General features: G+C 42.8%; 1 protein-coding gene across 1 annotated transcript in view; it reads right to left on the bottom strand.

Moving 5' to 3' along the window:
• The window catches only part of PIP4K2C (phosphatidylinositol-5-phosphate 4-kinase type 2 gamma), a 33,170-nt gene extending 15,874 nt beyond the window's left edge, over window positions 1-17,296 (bottom strand). Inside the window, exons 1-2 of the mRNA XM_075265692.1 lie at window positions 16,991-17,296; window positions 3,476-3,573 (exon numbers count right to left, since the gene is read on the bottom strand). Coding sequence (XP_075121793.1) covers window positions 3,476-3,573; window positions 16,991-17,158 — 266 coding nt within the window. The 5' untranslated portion in view covers window positions 17,159-17,296. The remainder of the gene's footprint in view (window positions 1-3,475; window positions 3,574-16,990) is intronic.
• Between the last annotated feature and the right edge of the window lie 2,853 nt (window positions 17,297-20,149).

Consider the following 20,149-nt stretch of genomic DNA (forward strand, 5'->3'; position numbering starts at 1 on the left):
ACAGCTCATTACCAGACAGATGTCTAATTACTGTGACTGTAACGAGCTGTGAGCCGGTGTATCCATCACATGACCAGTGACTGTAAGCAGAATGAATGACTAAGCAGAGATCTAGAAAACTATGAAGAATTGATACAGAAAGTATATGCAAAAAAAACCTTAACTTATTATACAAACAACAACAAGTCTCTAAATATTGGTCTGAAACTGGACAACCCCTTTAAAAAGGACCTTTTGTGTACTCAAGAGATATGCAGTAGAAAGATGGTGCTGGAGAGATCAGCGTCGTTCGTTTCAGCTCAATGTCTCCAGCAGTGAGGTGTATACTGGGAAAGCTGACTATGCTCTGAATGCAGCACACCATCAGCTTTGTAGCGGTATGTAATACTGCATATCTCTGACATCATAAAGCACCCTTATAAGCATCAGTTTGTGAACTACCATTTTAACAATGCAGCTTTCTCTCACAATGTTCTGCTTTCTTCACAAAAGAAGCCACAAGACTGTGGGGGATCCATTGTGCGATGACACATACACATGTAACCCTCCTTGCTGAATCCCTAACACACACACACACACTTGGGATGACATGAGACTTTTCCGTGAGAGCTTTCACCAAAAGAAAAGGAATATTGAAAACAAACAATCTAAATTTTAGTTTTCCCCAACAGCAGGCAGGAAACTCTTGGGGTGCTGTAAGGGTATCTCAACCCAGTGGAAAATGAAAAGGAATTACTCTTCATTTTCTGCCGCCAGCACTTGCACCCGTGACCTGAGGCAGTGCATCCACATTCAGTCGCGACTCTCTGCTACAGATTAGGCCCAGATGAATGGCACTAATCTGCAGGAAGTCTCGAGCCGCGGAAACATGGCTGCACCCAGTGAATTATATCCACTGGGATTAAGCAGAATGAATGACAGCAAGTAGAGATTTAGGAAACTGTGAGGAATTGATGCAGAAAGTATATTGGAAAACTGTAAAGCTTTTTATTGTACAAACAATAACATTGGTGTGAAAGTGGCTAACCAGTGGCGCCCCCAGTAGTCAGACACTTACCTGCTATCGGCGGATAGGGAATAAGTGTCGTCCATAACAACAAATCCTTTTAAGTCTTGGGAGCTCACTGTTAGTCTCAGATGTACATCACACAGACTAGCAATGGGTTCATATCTGCGCTGGTGTCCGCCCAGTGATTGCAGTTAAAAAAACTGACACCCATCGAACCACATTATAGTCAATAGGGTCCCTTGGCTCTGTTGGGCCCTGTTCACATGGGAAGTGGAAGGGCGGATTTTGGCACCAAGAGTGATGCGGGGAGCCACATCACTCCGGGCCAGAATCCACCTGCCACAACTGTTGCAGATTCCGACAGTCACGGCTTCCCCCTCCGGAGAAGGCTCAAATGAATGGGCTGACTCCGGAGGTTACTGCCGCAAGGCGGACGCGGAATCCGCCTGAAGAAAAGGCAGCTTGCTTCTTTTTTCAACATGCCGCTCACGGAAAAAAAGAGCGCTAGCGTTCTACATAGACCGCTATTGTGAGGGGGCAGATTATGATGTGGATTCCGCACCAAAATCCACCCCCTCTTGTAAACGGGGCCTAAGATGGTGACCACTAAGGGCCCGTTCACACAGGCAGAGGGGGCGGATTTTGGTGCGGAATCCACATCATAATCTGCCCCCTCACAATAGCGGTCTGCATGTTGCCGCTCACGGAAAAAAGAAGCAAGCTGCCTTTTCTTCAGGCGTATTCCGCGGCTGATTCAGCCGCAGCACGCTCTGGACTAGGCCCATTCACTTGGGCCTATGTCAGACCGGATTGCCACGACTGTTGGACGTCACGGCAGGCGGATTTTGTCCCTATTCTGACGCAGCTTCTCGCGTCAGAATCGGGACCAAAATCCACCATCTGCGACTCATGTGAATGGGGCCTTAGCAATTCATTTGTTTGTTTTTCTGCTCATCCAAAGGACCAGAAGAACAGAAACCCTGTGCTAGTGTGAACCTAGCGTAAGCCCGCTCAACAATGTGTCACTGAAACCAGGAAGAGGAAGAAACAGGAAAGCAGGTGGAACCCTGAGGCGGGCGAGATGGGAAAACCCCTTTAAGCTAAACAGCTTGAATCTCACTTTTAGAGAAAGAAAAGCACATACATCTGGGTTTGTGACCTCATGTCACGTTTGACATGTAGCTGATAATATTCTGTACAGTGAATGGGTACATATGTCAGGAGGAACTGGATTGCTTCAGAAACCTTCAAAAGGGGTTATCCAGTTTCTAGCATTGATGGTTGATACTGTACTTATAATTGTGTATCACTGAGGGGTATTACTCAATATGTATCACTGAGGGGTATTACTCAATATGTATCACTGAGGGGTATTACTCAATATGTATCACTGAGGGGTATTACTCAAATATGTATCACTGAGGGGTATTACTCAAATATGTATCACTGAGGGGTATTACTCAAATATGTATCACTGAGGGGTATTACTCAAATATGTATCACTGAGGGGTATTACTCAATATGTATCACTGAGGGGTATTACTCAATATATATCACTGAGGGGTATTACTCAAGTGTAAAAAGATTACTGTAGAAGTGGCACAGATACGTGAAAATAGGTTGTATAACCAGGCTGCGCAAGGCTTTCCTTTTAACTACAGAATTATATTTTCACATTTATTCAAAACTGTGGATTTTAAGAAAATTTGTTTTGCAACTTCATATGTACAGAAAATGTGATATTTGCCAAAAGGCAGATAGTTGTATTGAAGAATTTAAAGAGGTTTTCTCAGGTTAAAGAGGACCTTTCATGTCCTCAGAGATGTGTGCTGTTATATACCACTACAAGGCCAATAGTGCGCTGAATTGAGCGCACTGTCTGCTTTCCCAGTATGTGTCCTGGTGCTGGGGAGACCAGTGCCGTTCGTTTTGTCACCGATATCTCAATTGTCAGAAAGGTGGGCCTTACAGCTCAGTCTCATCACATCAGAGTAAATGCACTCTCTGGCCCAAGCATGGCCACGTGAGGCCAACCTAATTCCTTTAAACTTGCATAGATATGGAAGGTTCTTAAAGATAAGGAGACCATCTGTTTAACCATTCTTTGTCTGGTCTGAAATCCCCTTCCTGTATAATATGGATAAAGACAAATATTGAAAGGCTACCGGTAATAGATAGTGCTATTTTGTTCTGCATATGATGTACGTATGCTGTAATGTATCTCTGCATCTACAAATGCTAGCCATCCTTGAAAAGTAGTTTTTTCCTCTCCAAGCAATAGTACAGGTTGAACAGGTCCAAAGCACCTGGTAGATTTGGCACAGCAACCCTAGCAGACTAGGATATTTTCACATTAAAAGATGATAAATATGACAACATTGCTGGCTACAGTTATCGCCCTACAGCAAAGATAAAAAGCAAATACAACACATCTAGCCATAAGGCAAGCAGGCGTCGTCTACCAACCTGTTAAAGAGGTGATTTGTGACCTTAATTTTTGAATTTGCCTTAAAATCATCGGGTAAAAGCATCACCGGGACAGGAACCTGGTTGAGCTCATTGACCTGGAAAAAAAGAAACAGCATATATCTTTATAAAAAAAAGTCGCAATAGCTTTAGCTCCATTATACATGGGAGACAATTTGATGTGGATTTTCCACAAGGATGTGCATGCTGGGTTTTTATTTTTTTTGAATGGCAGTGAATTGTCAAAAATGACCCCCGGTAACTACAATTTACAAGGAGAATGAGGGTAAGTTCACACAGGGATTTTTGGTCAGGATTTTGAGGCCGTATCCGCCTCAAAATCCTGACCAAAAAGATGGCTCCCATTGAAATCAATAGGAGCCACTCAGGTCTTTTCCGGGAGCCTGAAAAAGAGCGAGATGTTCATTCTTGAGGCTATTTCGCCTCGCAATTCGGCCTGAAGACACACCCTCCTCCCGACTAGGCCCATTCATTGGGCCTAATCAGGAGCGGCGTGCGCGGCTGGATGCTGATGTAGTGCACCGGCTTTCAGTCACGGCTACCAGGTTTTTGGTCCGGAACACCCTGTATGAACTTAACCTAAAGCTGTCAAACTCTTGCAAAATAATTGACTCTCTGATCCATTAGACAGGTACATGATGTAAATTGTAGTGAAGAGATGCTTCTAAGCGGTGGCGATATCTGAACTATCAACTCTTCTATATACCCTAACTTGAGAGAGAAGAATATCTCCATTATGCCCAACACACACAGGTACAAGGAATATTAATATAAGGCCACAAACTATCTCCACATACAGTTAAAATTCAGTATTAATGGCCGAATAGAAATTTAAAAAAATAAAAATAATTGACTACATCATGGCCGCTAGGTATGGACACACGGCTGGCTTGTCTTAAACCTAACTTTGCAGGTGGAGGCTGCCATCCACGCAACACATTTTCAGGGAGAGACCTTTGTCTATGACGTCCCCCTCCCCCCAGTAAGGCATGCGGACAGCATTTCTTTGCTTCGGACAACCACTAAGTGCATCTCTACTTGTATAAAATTTCAATCCTGAAACTCTTGTAACTGAGATAGAGTGTATTAGAACTTGGCAGGACATTTCAGAATTTCTTTGCCAAAACACGAGCAGCTTAATCTCCCATTAATAAAAATTAGCAGTCGGATGGATAAAATAATGTCAGGTTATAGAGTGAGTAAGATAAATCTAGATACAGAGCGAGATAAATGGTGGAGCCAGCCGGAAGTTACACGGAGCTAGGACAGATAAGAACCGCCAGGCCAAACACCACCCTAAGGTTATACAGCAGCGCGCTTTATAGGGACGCTGGAGGAATTATTCCTGGGCTGTGCTGAGGTTTCCAACTTGTGACTTCCATTTTGTTTCATGTTGCGACGAGCAGTGACCAGTTACATTTCTATAGTTCTCCACAAGCTCATATACAGGACAAGGGCTATTCTTTGTGTGAGTTCTCCGCTCTGTAGCGATGAGGACACCAAGTCTCCAACAATTTGTAGGTATAGGTATACAGCCAACAAACTTCCCAATGTTTAGACTGGTGACGCTCATGGCTGGCACTGACACAGGATTTGCATGACTGTAACAAAACAGAGCTCAGAAACAAAGTTAAACAAAGCAGTTTACTGAGCCGCTGGCATGGGAGCCATGTAACTAAACCAAAATCCAATGGAAATAGCCTGTAAGCGCAACCCAGAATTCCTACAGCAAGTCTGCAAGCTTTAAGGATTTATTCACACTCCATAATGACTACGATAAACACCTGAATGGATTCAGACACCGAGCCCCGTCTGCCCACCAGCTGTTACTGTGCAAGGTAGTGTGTACCGGGATTTGGCAACGGCACAAGAAATTCTCATTCAGTCCACACCGCCGATAAAATAAAATTATGACTAATAAGGCATCTGGTAGAAAAATTTGATTGGTGCACGCATATAGGCATTTGTGCTGTGACAAGAGGGCAAAAAACCACGACTAACCCATGACAGATAGGCCACATGCCGCAATCTGAAAAAAAAAAAAAAAAAAAAAAAAAAAGGCGACAATTTCTAAATCCTGGGGGCCACACGGTGGCTCAGTGGTTAGCACTGCAGCCTTGCAGTGCTGGGTCCTGGTGTTCAAATCCCGCCAAGGGCATAAAACCATCTGCAAGGAGTTTGTACGTTCTCCCCGTGTTTGCATGGATTTCCATCCCATATTCCAAAGACATACTGATAGGGAAAAAAAATGTACATTGTGAGCTCTATGTGGGGCTCACAATCTACATTTAAAAAAAAAAAAAAAAAAAAAAAAATTCTAAATCCTGCCTCAAAATAACACATACACACAATGTAAAATGTAGTATCCAAATCTCATCCCTAGGCCGGGCTAACAGGGCTTTTTGGGCCAGATTTTGCTGTGGAATCTGCATCAGAATCTGGCTCAAAAAAACGCCGCCCACTGAAATCAATGGAAGTCGGTCATTTCCTTTTTCCGTGAGCGGTTTGTTCCCACTCGCGGAAGAAAGAAGCAATATGCCCTTCCTTCAGGTGGATTCCGCGGCTGAGGACATCCGCTTCGCACCACCTCCCACCGGACTAGGCCCATTCATTTGGGCCTAATGCGAGTGGACATCCAGTCGCGGCTGGCCATTTTTTTGGACCGGAATCTGAGTCAAATTTCGATCCAAAAAACCCAGTGTGAACCCGGCCTTACAATGAATGCTAGTGCAAGGCAAACTTTAACCCTCTAAATGATATATTTATACAATATTATATTCCCATTATTCTTTTTATGAGTTTAGGATTGATTCTAGGTTTTGACTTTCTGCAACGGGTTTCAGTACGGGAAGTCTGCTTGGGGACCCAATAGACACAATGCGGTCTGTGTGTTTTCCGCACAAAAAAAGGGGAGAGAAAAGCACTGCTTAGAGCATTTTTCTCTCCGTATTTTTAATGCAGAGAGCGGAATGGAAATGGCCCGAACGCAGATGTGAACTGGGCCTAATATTGCATGTTTTTTGTTTTCTTTTTGGCTTTTTTTTCCCCCCACACAGCAGTTTTGCGTTTTTGCTTTTTTTTCATTTCTATTTTCTATAATAAAATAGGAAAACTCTAGAGCATGCCTTTAAAGGGATCCTATCTTTCAAACATTTTTTTCTGAGTAACACGTCAGAATAGCCTTAAAGGCTATTCTTCTCCTAGCTTTCATTGTCTTCTCCGCGCCGCTGCTCTGTAGGAATCCCGTTTTTTGTCGATTTGCAAATGAGTTTTCTCGCAGCACGGGGGGTGGGCCCCAGCGCTCAAACAGCACTAGGGGCGTACCCAATGCTGCGAGAGAACTCTCTCCAGCAACATTCTCTTCACCCGTCTTCTTCCGCTGCAGGTTTCAGATTTCTAGGCCTCAGGCAGAGCAGTGTGCACATATGTGCGCATGCCCACAGGCCACAAGAAAATGGCCGCTTACACAGTATTGTAAGTGGCCATTTTCTCGTGGCCTGAGGGCATGCGCAGTCTGCTCTGCCCGAGGCCTAGAAGTCTGAAACTTGCGAAGGAAGAGGAGGATGAAGAGGCAGCTTTCTTAAAGCTATTCCGACGTGTTACTCAGGAAAAAATGCGTTTGAAAGATAGGATCCCTTTAACACAAAAAACAGCATGTAAAACCTGTCCGCCTGTACTCCCATTAGGATAAAAATTTTGAGAATCTTTTTTTTTTCAGCTCTGGGTTACAAATTTAGCCATAAACAGACCATTGGGTGTAACCATTCTGCTTGTTAATAGGTTGAGTTCCTACAAACTGACACTGTCCAAGCATTGCTGGATCTTTGGGTGGATTCCAGCCAAACCTCCAATTGAGAACAGTCAGATTTATGGTGGTGGATCTTGCTGCAAATGCAGCTGTGTGAGCTCAGTCATATGCATGTCTGTGGAGCTATAGCTGCAGGCAACCACCAATGTACACTCGATCATACATCTACATTGGTGGCCGCATGCAGCTAAGCCCAGCAAGTATGCACCCCTATGTGTAAACCCTGCCTAACACCCAGTTGTAAATTACTAAATAGATTTCAAGAACAATAGAGAATAAGTACAATGCAGTTGTAACAATTCTGCAGCATCTGTTCTTCTATCATAGGGAATACATATACTTATTAAAGACAGACATTCCAGGAAGGGTGACAGCAAACACATGAACTCCTCAGTTATGCAGGAAAGCTTGGATATGTAGCACCTCGCTGCTAACCACTGTACCGCTATAAAGTGTTTGTGAACAATCATTCTAGTGGCTCCAAACAACCATGTAAGTGGTTTAGATTAAGCAACAGCTTGTTTTATAACAATGTGCCAAGAGTAAAATGCATCTTTAACCCCTTAACGACCGGCCCATAGGGAATCTACGTCGGCACTTGCAGGTCCTTCCTGACTGCCCTATAGGAAAACTACGTCGGGCAGTCAGGGAAGGATTCCCTGTAAGTGCTGACATAATTGGATGGGATTTTAGCTGTATCTAACAGCTAAGACCCCATTCCATAACCCCCTATCGGAGGGGTCTCCAATCGGGGGGTTTTAACCCCTTCAGTTCCGTGATCAAACATGATCACGGAACTGAAGCGGTTCCGTGACGGTGCCGGCTGAATCGGCACCCCCCGCGGCGAGATCGAGGGGTGCCGATGTCTCTAACATGGAGCCTGGGGTCTGGCCAGTGACCCCAAGAGACCCCCAATACCTGGTTGATCCTGCCGCTTTAAGAGGAAGTCAGACGCAGGCAGCCCCTGCGTCTGACTTCCTCCAGACGCTGCAAGACACTGACAGCTGTGTCCTGCAGCGTCTAATAGAGAATTAGTGATGCTTTTATCAAAGCATCACTAATCCAAGTGTCCTAAAGGGACACATGAAAAAGTAAGAGAAAAAAAAGTGAAAAATAAATAAAGTGTCTGATAAAAATGAATAAACTTATAAAGCCCCAAAATTCCCTTTTTTCTATAGAAAATGAATTATATTAAAAAAAAAAAACCTAAAAGTTAATAAAAACAATACATATTTGGTATCGTCGCGTCCGTAACAATCTGAACAATAAAACTGCAACAATATTTAATGTATACGGTGATCGTCGGAAAAAAAAACCCGGAAAAAAACCGCCGGAAGTAGTGATTTTTCGCCATCTCACCTTACAAAATATGCTATAAAAAGTGATCAAAAAGACAATCACCGCACAACAGTACCAATAAAAAGCGCACATTGTCCCGCAAAAAATAAGCCCTCAACCAACAGTCAACCAAAAAATAAAAATGTTACGCCTCTCAGAAGATGGCGATACAAAAAACATTGATTTATGTCCCTGTGTTTTTATTCTACAGAATTAGTATCGCATTAAAAAATAACATAAATGAGGTATCGCCGTAACCGTACCGACCCGCAGAATAAAGGTCACATGTTACTTATACTGTACGCTGCATGGCGAAAAATTTAAAAGGTAGAATGCAATGCCAGAATTGATTTTTCTTTAGAAAATCCAGCAAAAAAAGAGTTAATAAAATGTATTCAATAAGTTGTAGGCACCCAAAAATGGTGTAATTACAAAATGCATCTCATCCCACAAACAACAAGCCCTTATATGGCCACGTCACCACAAAAATAAAGAAAATATAGCATCTAGTAATGTGAAGACAAACAACCCCAAAATCGCCAAATCATTAGAACACAACTGGCTGCGGCAGGAAGGGAATATATAAGCTGTGCAAGCGAATATCAGGGGACACCCCAGATTTAGAGCTTATGAGCGAAAAGACACCAGAAGTGACCCCAAAGTGACCCCCAGAGTGACTCCCCCAATCATAGGAGCTACTGGGACATAGTAGGGAATTTGGTGTTCCCAATGTCCTCCGCACAGCTTATATATTCCCTCTTCGCCATCCGCTGTGCAGTCACGTCTGGGATACTAATACTCACTACACCCCTTGAGATTCTTTGAGGGGTGCAGTTTTCAAAATGGGGTCACTCCTTTGGGGAATCCAATTTTCTGGTACCTTACAGGCTCTACAAACATGACATGGCGCTCAGATACCAAACATCTGAATCTGTACTCCAAAAGCCACATCGCGCTCCTTCCCTTCTGCGCCCTGCTGTGTACCCCAACTGCAGTTTATGCCCCATGTATGACACATGTATGACACTGGTGTACCCAGGATAATGGACGTAATGTCATATGTGGGTATATACTGATATTAGGGCACAGCCGGACACAGAAGGGAAGAACGGTTATTGGGTTTTTGGAGCACAGACGGTTTGGTTTTTGGATGCCATGACACTTTTGCAGAGCTGAAACACCAGTAAAGTGGAATCCCCTGATATGTGACCTTATTTTGGAAAATACACCCCTGAAGGATTTATCCAGGGGTACAGAGAGCATTTTAACCCCCAAATGTTGCTATAACTTATTATCCATAAATGAATACGCAGATGATTGTGAAGGTGAAAATGACCATTTTTCCAGGAACCCGTCATTTCAGTGCGTAATATGTTGTGCCCGACTTGTATCAGAGATGAACGCTCTAAAAGCTGTTGTGCCCAGGATACCCGCTTACCAGTGTTTGGAGTGTCTCTGCTGACATAAGTTGGGCACAACATGTCAGATACTGAAATGGCGAATCTCTGGAAAACTTCATTTTTAACTTCTCATTATCAGCTGCAATTTCATTTCTGGAAACCAAATAAATGCAACACTCAAGGGTTAAAAATGCTCGCTACACCACTTGATAAATCCCATCAGTGGGCTAGTGTCCAAAATGGCGTGACATGTCTGCGGATTCCACTTTATTGGCAATTCAGGGGCTTTGCAAAAGTGACATCCAAAAACCAAACTGTGCTCCAAAAACCAAAATAGCGCTCCTTCCCTTCTGTGCCCGGCTGTACCCAAACAGCCGATTCTACCCACACATGGCATTAAGTCCATTATCCAGGGTACACCAGTGTCATACATGTGGGCATACACCGCCATTTGGGTACACAGCAGGGCGCAGATGTGAAGGAGCGCTATGTGCTTTTGGAGTGCAGATTTAGATTGTTGGTGTTTGGACACCATGTCATATTTGCCGAGACCCTAAAATTTCCCCTACAAAATGGGGTCACTTCTTGGCGAATTCCAGTTTACTGTCACCTCCAGCGCTCTGCAAAAACAACATGGCGCCCCAAAAGTCCCTCTAACTCTGTACCCCAATAGCTAAAAAGCGCAGTGCTCCTTCCCTTCTGCGCCCTGCTGTGTGCCCAAGCGGCAGTTTACACACACATATATAATTTTCTGCCCCTCAGAATGGCCCCTTGATAGTTTTAGGAGTGCAGGTCTCTGACAACACAAAGTGGGTGCAATGTATTGGGCACCGAGATGGCAGATTTCTTTAAAAATTTCAATTTTCATTTTGTACATTAATTTTTGGGAAGCATTTTTAGGCTCAAAATGATAATACCCCTTGATACATTCCTTGATGGGTGTAGTTTTTAAAATGGGGTCACATCTGAGGACTTTCCATTGTATTGGTACTTTAGGGGCTCTGCAGATACGACATGGCACCTGAAAACTATTCCAGCAACATCTGCCCTCCAAAAGCCAAATAGCGCTCTTCCCATTCTAAGCCCCACCATGTCCCCATACAGCAGATTATGGCCACATATGGGATATTGCCCTGTTCAGGAGAAATTGTGTAACAAACTGTGGGGGGCTTTTTCTCTTTTAACCCCTTGTGAAAATGAAAACTTTGGGGATAAAGGGACATTTTAGTAATTTTTAACCTACACATCCCAAGGTTAGTAAAATCTGTGAAACGGCTATAGGGTCAAAATACTCACTATACCCCTCAATGAATACCTTAAGGGGTCTAGTTTATAAAATGGGGTCATTTATGGGGAGTTTCAATTGTTTTGGTAACTCAAATCTTGTTTGAATGTGCAATGGGCCTGAAATATCTGCAAGCAAAATTTGTGTCTTGAAATCCAGTTGGTGCTCCCTTCTTTTTGGGCCCTGCCGTGCATCCGTACATAGAATTAAGGCCACAAAGTGTACATTTTTGAACACGGGAGAAATGGGGCCATCTATTTTGGGGTGTTTTTCTTCATTTTCATGCCTTGTGTGCAAAAAAAACTGCCTTTAAAATGACTTTTGTGTAAAAAATATGATAATTTTTTGTTTGACGCAAATTCTTTTAAAACCTATGGGGTCAAAATACTCACTATACCCCTCAATTAATACCTCAAGGGGTCTAGTTTATAAAATGGTGTCATTTATGGGGGGTTTCAATTATTTTGGTAACTCAAATCTTGTTTAAATGAGCAATGGGCCTGAAACATTTAGAAGCAAAAATTGTGTCTTGAAATCCAGTTGGTGCTCCCTTCTTTTTGGGCCCTACTGTGCGTCCGTACATAGAATTAAGGCCACAAAGTGTACATTTTTGAACACAGGAGAAATGGGGTCATCTATTTTGGGGTGTTTTTCTTCATTTTCATGTGTTATGTGCAAAAAAACTGCCTATAAAATGACACGTGTAAAAAATATGATTATTTTTTTTTTTGTTTGACGCAAATTTTCTCAAAACTTATGGGGTCAAAGTACTCTCTATACCCCTCAATGAATATCCTAAGAGGTCTAGTTTATAAAATGGGGTCATTTATGGGGGGTTTTCAATTGCTTTGGTAACTCAAATCTTGTTTGAATGTGCAATGGGCCTAAAATATCTGCAAGCAAAATTTGTGTTTTGAAATCCAATTGGCCCTCCTTACCTCTTAGGCCCTACTATATGTGTGTACATAGGACTAAGGCCACAAAATGAACATATTTTAACACGGGAGAAGTGGGGTGATATATTTTGGGGTGTGTTTCTTCTTTTTGATGTGTTGTGTGCAAAAAAACTGGCTTTAAAATGACATATATTTGAAGAAAATGAAAATGTCATTTTTTTCATCATTTGTAATAATTCTTGCAAAACAATATTTATTTGATCAAAATACTCACTATACCCTTCAAAGAATACCTGAAGGGGTCTAGTTTTCCAAATTGGGTCATTTAATGGGAGGTTCTGTCATTATTCCACCAATTCCTGTCTGTAAACAGAGCTTGGTACAGGAAAAAATCACACACTCAAAATTTCCAAAATTTGCTTATAAACTTGATAAACTTGTAAATTGTCTAAGTTACTCAAATATGCTAAAATTATTTCAAATATGCTTGAAACACAAAAGGAACATTTGGAAGTATATAACTACTAACTTTTTTGCCCTGTATTATTGTGTATATGTGAGATATCGCAGCTAAAAATGGAAAACATTGAAAAATTTTCAAAATTTTCAGCATTTGTGAGTTTTTAAATAAATTTACGCAAGTTATATCAGTCTAATTTTACCTTCTCAGTAAAGTACAACATGTCACGAAAAAACAATATCAGAATCGCTTGGATGCGCTATACTGTTACAGAATTATTCATTGATAAAGTCACACAGGGCAAATTTCCAAAATTTGGCTTGGTCATTAAGGTCCAAAATAGGCTGGTCACTAAGGGGTTAATTTTATTAAAATTCTTTAATGATTTTATCCCTCACAGTAACAAAAACTACTTAAGGCCGAGGCCCCATGTGGAGTAAACGCCCACAGCGGAAACACCACATTTTACAGTCAGAGTAAAGCAGATGGGATTCTGGCAAATCCCATGCCCACCTTTGCAGGAAAAACCATGCTGCAGACATGCAGCGCTTTCCAAAACCTGCACGTTTTTAGAAATCGCAGCATGCCAATTACACCTACAGAAAAGCCGGAAGTTACACCAAGCTAGGAAGATAAGAGCTGCCAAGCCAAACAACACCCTAAAGTTATACATCAGCACTCTTTATAGGTACACTGGCAGAATTATTCCTGGGATCTGTCCACGAAATTCAGGATAAGAGGAGAAGGCTGGGGAAGTGGAAACACACACACACACAAAAAAAAAAAATTCATACCCGCCTGTTCCCAACACTGCAGAGTTGCCGCCAGAAGTCTCATGTCACACATGACTGCTGAGGCCTCAGGCAAGAAATTGTTGGCTTATATGAGTGACGTCCCCGGCGTCTTTCCTGTGGCCACCGATTGACCTCACCAGTCATGTGCGACAAGATCTCCTGAGCGCTGGTAACCAGAGTAAATTTTCCTTATTTTTAATGTTTCCCCTTCCCCGCCTACTCCAAGCCCTGAAATTCATGTACAACTTCATCTTTGCTGGAAAGAACCAATCTTCATATTGAGAAAACGTCTATCTAGGGAAAAAAAACTGATTCTGGGAACCCTACCCCATCTGCGGTTTTGGGTTGGTATGCTGGATTCCGGTGGCAGACTCCCTTTAGGCCGGGGTCCCACGGGCCAGAAACGCCACGGCAAAAACCACAGCATTTTACAGTACAGGCAAATTGGATGGGAATTCAAGCAAATCCCATGCCCACTTTGCGGTAAAAACCACTGTGAGGACACACCTGAGATTCCAAAACCGGCACGTTTTTTGGAAATCGCAGCATGTCAGTTATAGATACGGAAACGCCGGCGGTTTCTCCAATAGATATAATTGCAACAGAAAGTCAGAGGAGGAAAACTTCACAAACTTTCTGTTTAAAGCATTGCCGCCACAGTTTTTCCCGCAGCGCTTTTTGGCTGCGGGACGTCCTTTGGGGCCTTAGCCTTAAAGGGAATCTATCAGGGTGATTTGAGACACTAAACCACTCACAAAATCCTTCTGGAACAGAGGTTTAGTGTCCAAAATCACCTTGTCAAAGAGATCAGTGTCCAAAATAAAAATAAAGCTTTATACTTACCCTGCCGCTGTCTTGATGAAGGATATATCATATGATGTAGGTTTCTCATTCTGTGTGTAGTAAGTTTCAAGTTTTTTCCTTTAATGACTCAAGATATTTACTCATATGAGGGGGAAAAAAGGGAGACTTTGTACAAGACACGCTGTTCCCCATGAGCATGAGGCCATGAAAACACTGCATAGCAAGTATGTAGGGAAGGCCTATGGAATATATTACTAATGGAAAAAAAAACATTCTAAACAACCCAAATGTACAACAATACAAGGATCTATATCAGGAAGTGACCAGATCTGCATCACTGAGTCCCAGCTATGTATCCCTCTGCCCCCACCAATAAGGTCCGCTGTTTTGTGAAGCAGGAAAACAAAGTGATTATTTCTGGTGGGTGACCGTTCACACTGAGGCAGCGACTGGAAAAACGTAAATTGGTTGACCCCAGAGAATGAATTAAGTCACAAAAAGCAGAAATACAAAATAAAACTAATTGAGAACTGGGCACTACTGAAGAGCACAGAAAGCCAAAATGACACCTATCAAAGCGGTCGTATAAGGGCCTAGATAAAAGACAACATGTCAGCTGCAGCCAGGATACAGAACACTCAGTTACTACCTAAAATTGTAACACTGCTTATAGGAAATAGACAGTGTTGTGTGACATGCAGGGCTCCTGACCTTGCAGCAAAGAATCTTCTTAATACTCATCCAATTATAGCGGCCAGGAGATATGAATGTCTTCCCATTAAAGGGATCCTATCTTTTATACACAATTTTTTTTCTCCCTAACATGTCGGAATAGCCTTAAGAAAGGCTATTCGTCTCCTACCTCTCCTTCTCCGTGCCGCCGTTTGCCTGCAATCTCGGTATGCAAATGAGCTCTCTTGCAGCACTGGGGGAGGGCCTCAGCGCTCAAACAGCACTGGGGGCATCCCCAATGCTGCTAGAAAACGCTCTAGTGACGCCTCCAGCTTCTTCTGCGACGAGGTCTTCACCATGTATTCTCACTTCTAGGCCTCAGGCAAGCCGACTGCGCATGCCCGCTGGCCACGAGAAAATGGCCGCTTACAGTACTGTGGAAGCGGCCATTTTTCTTGCAGCCATGGGCATACGCAGTTGGCTGTCCCTAGGCCTAGAAGTAGGAAGACCCCACCGGAAGAACGCGCAGTGAAGACCTCGTCGCAGAAGAAGATGGGGTCTGTGTGGTTTCTGCTTGGCTTCCAAACGAAAAATGCGGAGAGAAAAATGCTGCAAGCAATGTTTTTCTCTCTGAATTTTTCACCCTTTTCAGGCACAAACCCAGCAGATCCCATTATGGCGTTTTTGGGGTCTGCGGGTAACCGCTTTAAGCAGATTTGGGGGGTCCCCAAGCAGACCTCATGAAGGGAAACCCGAACACAGATGTGAACCTAGCGCAAGACAGATATATTATGGGTTGCATTATAGTATGATTAGTATAACTAAAGTGATGCACTATAGTATGACACATGAAGGAGATGCACTATATAGTATGACTAGGATAGTTATATAGTATGACACTTCTATAGGGGGTGCACTATAGTATGACACACCTGAAGGAGATGCCCTATGTAGTATGACACGTCTATAAGGGGTGCACTATAGTATGACACATGAAGGAGACGCCCTATATAGAATGACTAGGATAGCTATATAGTATGACACTTCTATAAGGGGTGCACAATAGTATGACATACGTGAAGGAGATGCCCTATATAGTATGACACGTCTATAAGGGGTGCACTATAGTATGACATACAGGAAGGAGATGCCCTATATAGTATGGATTAGGATAGCTACCGTATATAGTATGACACTTCTATAAGGGGTGCACTATAGTATGACACACATGAAGGAGATGCCCTATATAGTATGGATTAGGATAGCTACCGTATATAGTATGACACTTCTATAAGGGGTGCACTATAGTATGACACACATGAAGGAGATGCCCTATATAGTATGGATTAGGATAGCTACCGTATATAGTATGACACTTCTATAAGGGGTTCACTATAGTATAACACACATGAAGGAGATGCCCTATGCAGTATGACACGTCTATAAGGGGTGCACTATAGTATGACATACATGAAGGAGATGCCCTATATAGTATGGACTAGGATAGCTACCGTATATAGTATGACACTTCTATAAGGGGTGCACTATAGTATGACATACATGAAGGAGATGCCCTATATAGTATGGACTAGGATAGCTACCGTATATAGTATGACACTTCTATAAGGGGTGCACTATAGTATGACACACATGAAGGAGATGCCCTATATAGTATGGACTAGGATAGCTACCGTATATAGTATGACACTTCTATAAGGGGTGCACTATAGTATGACACACATGAAGGAGATGCCCTATATAGTATGACTAGGATGGCTATATAGTATAACACTTCTATAGGACAGGCTGTGGTGGACATGTATACATGGGTGCACTATACCATGACTAGTCTAGCTATACATTATACAGAGCGCCCCCTCCCTCTGTATATGGGGTGTACGAGGTCTGACATGTCCGGGCAGGTGAGCTGACATCCAGGACTGACAGCCCGGCCACGCCGCCTCCCGTCCCCCCTCTCCGCTCTACAGGTGCTCCGCACTTCTCCCCGTCACCCGAGGGCGGCAGTCTGGGCCTCACCGAGTGATTGACTCCCCACATGAAGACACTGACGAGCGGGTCGCTGGCCCGGAACACCTTCACTTTCTGCTGCACGAAGTGTTTCTTCTTCGTCTTGGTCTTGGCTGTAGTGGCGGGCAGAATGCTGACAGCAGTGGAGGAACTAAGGGGCACCCCGCTGGAAGACATGTCAGCGCCACGGGGCTGCCAGCCAGCACGACCCCCGAGCCTCCTCCTCTTTTTCTTCTGTCCCAAGCGGGTGCTCCCCCGCCCGCCCGGGCTGCAGGCTTTCTCCGCCCCTACAAACTCACCTGGGCGACTGGCACGCCTGCGCAATAGCTCCCCACCTCCACCCAACCGGCTCGTGGGTCACGTGACCTCACGCACGGCGCGCCCGCATCACCATGGAGACTTTATCCTAACGGAATGTCATACAGCAGCAGCCATCTTGGTTAAGGGCAGGGTCGTGGATTCTTAACCGGTTAAGGACCAGGCCCAAAAGTATGTTTAAAGACCAGGCCTTTTTTTTCAAAACTGACGCGTCACTTTAAATGGCAATAACTTTGAGACGGTTTAACTTACACAAATGATTTTGAGATTGTTTTTTTTGTAACACATTATACTTCATGTTAGTGGTAAATATTAATCAATATTTTTGTATTTATTTATAAAAAAAACTAGGAAATTTGATGGAAATTTGGAAAAAATTGCAATTTTCAAAATGTGAAATTCTCTGCTTTTCAGGCAGATAGTCATACCACCCAAATACATGAATAAATATTATCTCCCATATCTCTGCTTTATATCGGCATCATCTTTTGATTGTCTTTTAATTTATTTTGGACGTTACAAGGCTTACAAGTGTAACAGCGATTTTCTAGATTTGCAAGAAAATTCTCCAAACCAATTTTTTAGGGACCGCTTCAGTTCTGTAAGGAATTATAAAGGCCTATATAATAGAAACCCCCATAAATCACCCCATTTTCAAAACTACACCCCTCAAATTATTCAAAACAGCATTTGGGATGTTTGTTAACCCTTTAAGTTTTTCATAAGAATAAACATAATATGGAAGTGAAATTTAGACATTTCATTTTTTTTCATTAATACATTCATTTAGACCTAAAATTAACACATTCACAAAGGGTTAAAGGAGAAAATGCATCTCACATTTTGTTATGCAATTTCTCCCGTACACAGAAATACCCCACATGTGGGCGTAAACTGATTTTTGGGTACACAGCAGTGCATGGAAGGGAAGGAGCGACACTGGGTGTGTGAACAGCAGATTTTGCTGGAATAATTTTCAGGCACCATGCCTCATTTGCAGAGCCCCTAGAGTACCAAAACAATGGAAACCCTCCAAAAGTGACCCCATTTTAGAATCTACACCCCTCACAGAATTCATCAAGGGGTATAGTGAGCATTTTGACCCTACAGTTGTTCCACAGATTTTGCTAACATTGGGATGTGTAAATGAAAAATTACTAAAATGTCACTTTATCCCCAAAGTTTTAATTTTCACAAGGGGATAAAGGAGTAAAAGCCCCCCACAGTTTGTTACACAATTTCTCCTGAACACGGCAATACCCCATATGTGGCTATAATCTGCTGTATGGGAACATGGCGGGGCTCAGAATGGAAGGAGCGCTATTTGGCTTTTGGATGGCAGATTTTGCTGGAATTATTTTTAGGTGCCATGTCGCATTAGCAGAGCCCCTAGAGTACCAATACAGTGGAAACCCCCTAAAAGTGACCCCATTTTGGAAACTACACCCCCCACAGAACATATGAAAGGGTATAGTGAGCATTTTGACCCTACAGCTGTTTCACAGATTTTATTAACATTGGGGCATGAAAATGAAAAATTACTTTTTTTCCAATAAACTGTCAATTTAGCCCCAAATTTTTCATTTTCACAAGAGGATAAAGGGGAAAAAGCTCCATAAAGTTCGTTAAACAATTTCTCCTGAACACGGAAATGCCCCATATGTGGTAATAATCTGCTGTATGGGAACATGGCGGGGCTCAGAATGGAAAGAGCGCTATTTGGCTTTTGAAGGACAGATTTTGCTGGAATATTTTTCAAGTCCCATGTCGCATTTGCAGAGCCCCTAAAATATCAATATAGTGGAAACCCCCTAAAAGTGACCCCATTTTGGAAACTACACCCCTCATAGAATTTATCTAGGGGTTTGGTGAGCATTTTGGCCTCACAGCTGTTTCACAGATTTTATTAACATTGGGACGTAAAAATGAAAAAAAAATTTTTTTTCACAATGTATCGTCCATTTAGCGCCATATTTTTAATTTTGCAAGTAGTTAAAGAATTAAAAGCCCCCCACAGTTTGTTACAAATTTTCTCCTGAACACGGCAATACCCCATATGTGGCCATAATCTGCTGTATGGGTACATGGTGAGGCTCAGAATGGAAAGAGAGGTATTTGGATTTTGGAGGGCATATATTGCTGGAATAGTTTTGAGGGGCCATGTCACATTTGCTGAGCCCCTAAAGTACCAATACAATGGAAACCCCTCAAAAGTGACCCCATTTTATAAACTACACCTGTCATGGAATGAATCAAGGGGTATTATCATTTTGTGCCTAAAATGCTTCCAAAAAATGAATGTCCAAAATGAAAATTGAAATTTTGAAAGAAATATGCCATTTCGGTGCCCAATACGTTGCACCCACTTTGTGTTGTCAGAGACCTGCACTCCTAAAACTATTAAGGGGCCATCCCGAGGGGCAAAAAAATATATATGTGGGTGTAAACTGCTGCTTGGGTACACAGCAGGGCTCAGAAGGGAAGGAGCACTGCGCTTTTTAGCTTTTGGGGTACAGATTTAGAGGGACTTTCTGGGGGCCATGTTCCTTTTGGAGAGACCTGGAGGTAACTGTAAACCCCATTTTGTAGGGGCAAGTTTAGGGTCTCTGCAAAAGTGTCATGGCATCCAAAAACCAAACCATCTGTGCTCCAAAAACCCAATAACCCTTCTGTGTCTGTCTGTGCCCTAATATCAGTTTATAACCACTTATGACATTACGTACGTTATCCCGGGTACACCAGTGTCATACATGTGCCCTAATATCAGTTTATACCCACATATGACATTACGTCCGTTATCCCGGGTACACCAGTGTCATACATGTGTCATAAACTGTAGTTTGGGCACAC

This window comes from Leptodactylus fuscus, chromosome 2 (genome assembly GCF_031893055.1).
Source record: "Leptodactylus fuscus isolate aLepFus1 chromosome 2, aLepFus1.hap2, whole genome shotgun sequence".
NCBI lineage: Eukaryota > Metazoa > Chordata > Amphibia > Anura > Leptodactylidae > Leptodactylus > Leptodactylus fuscus.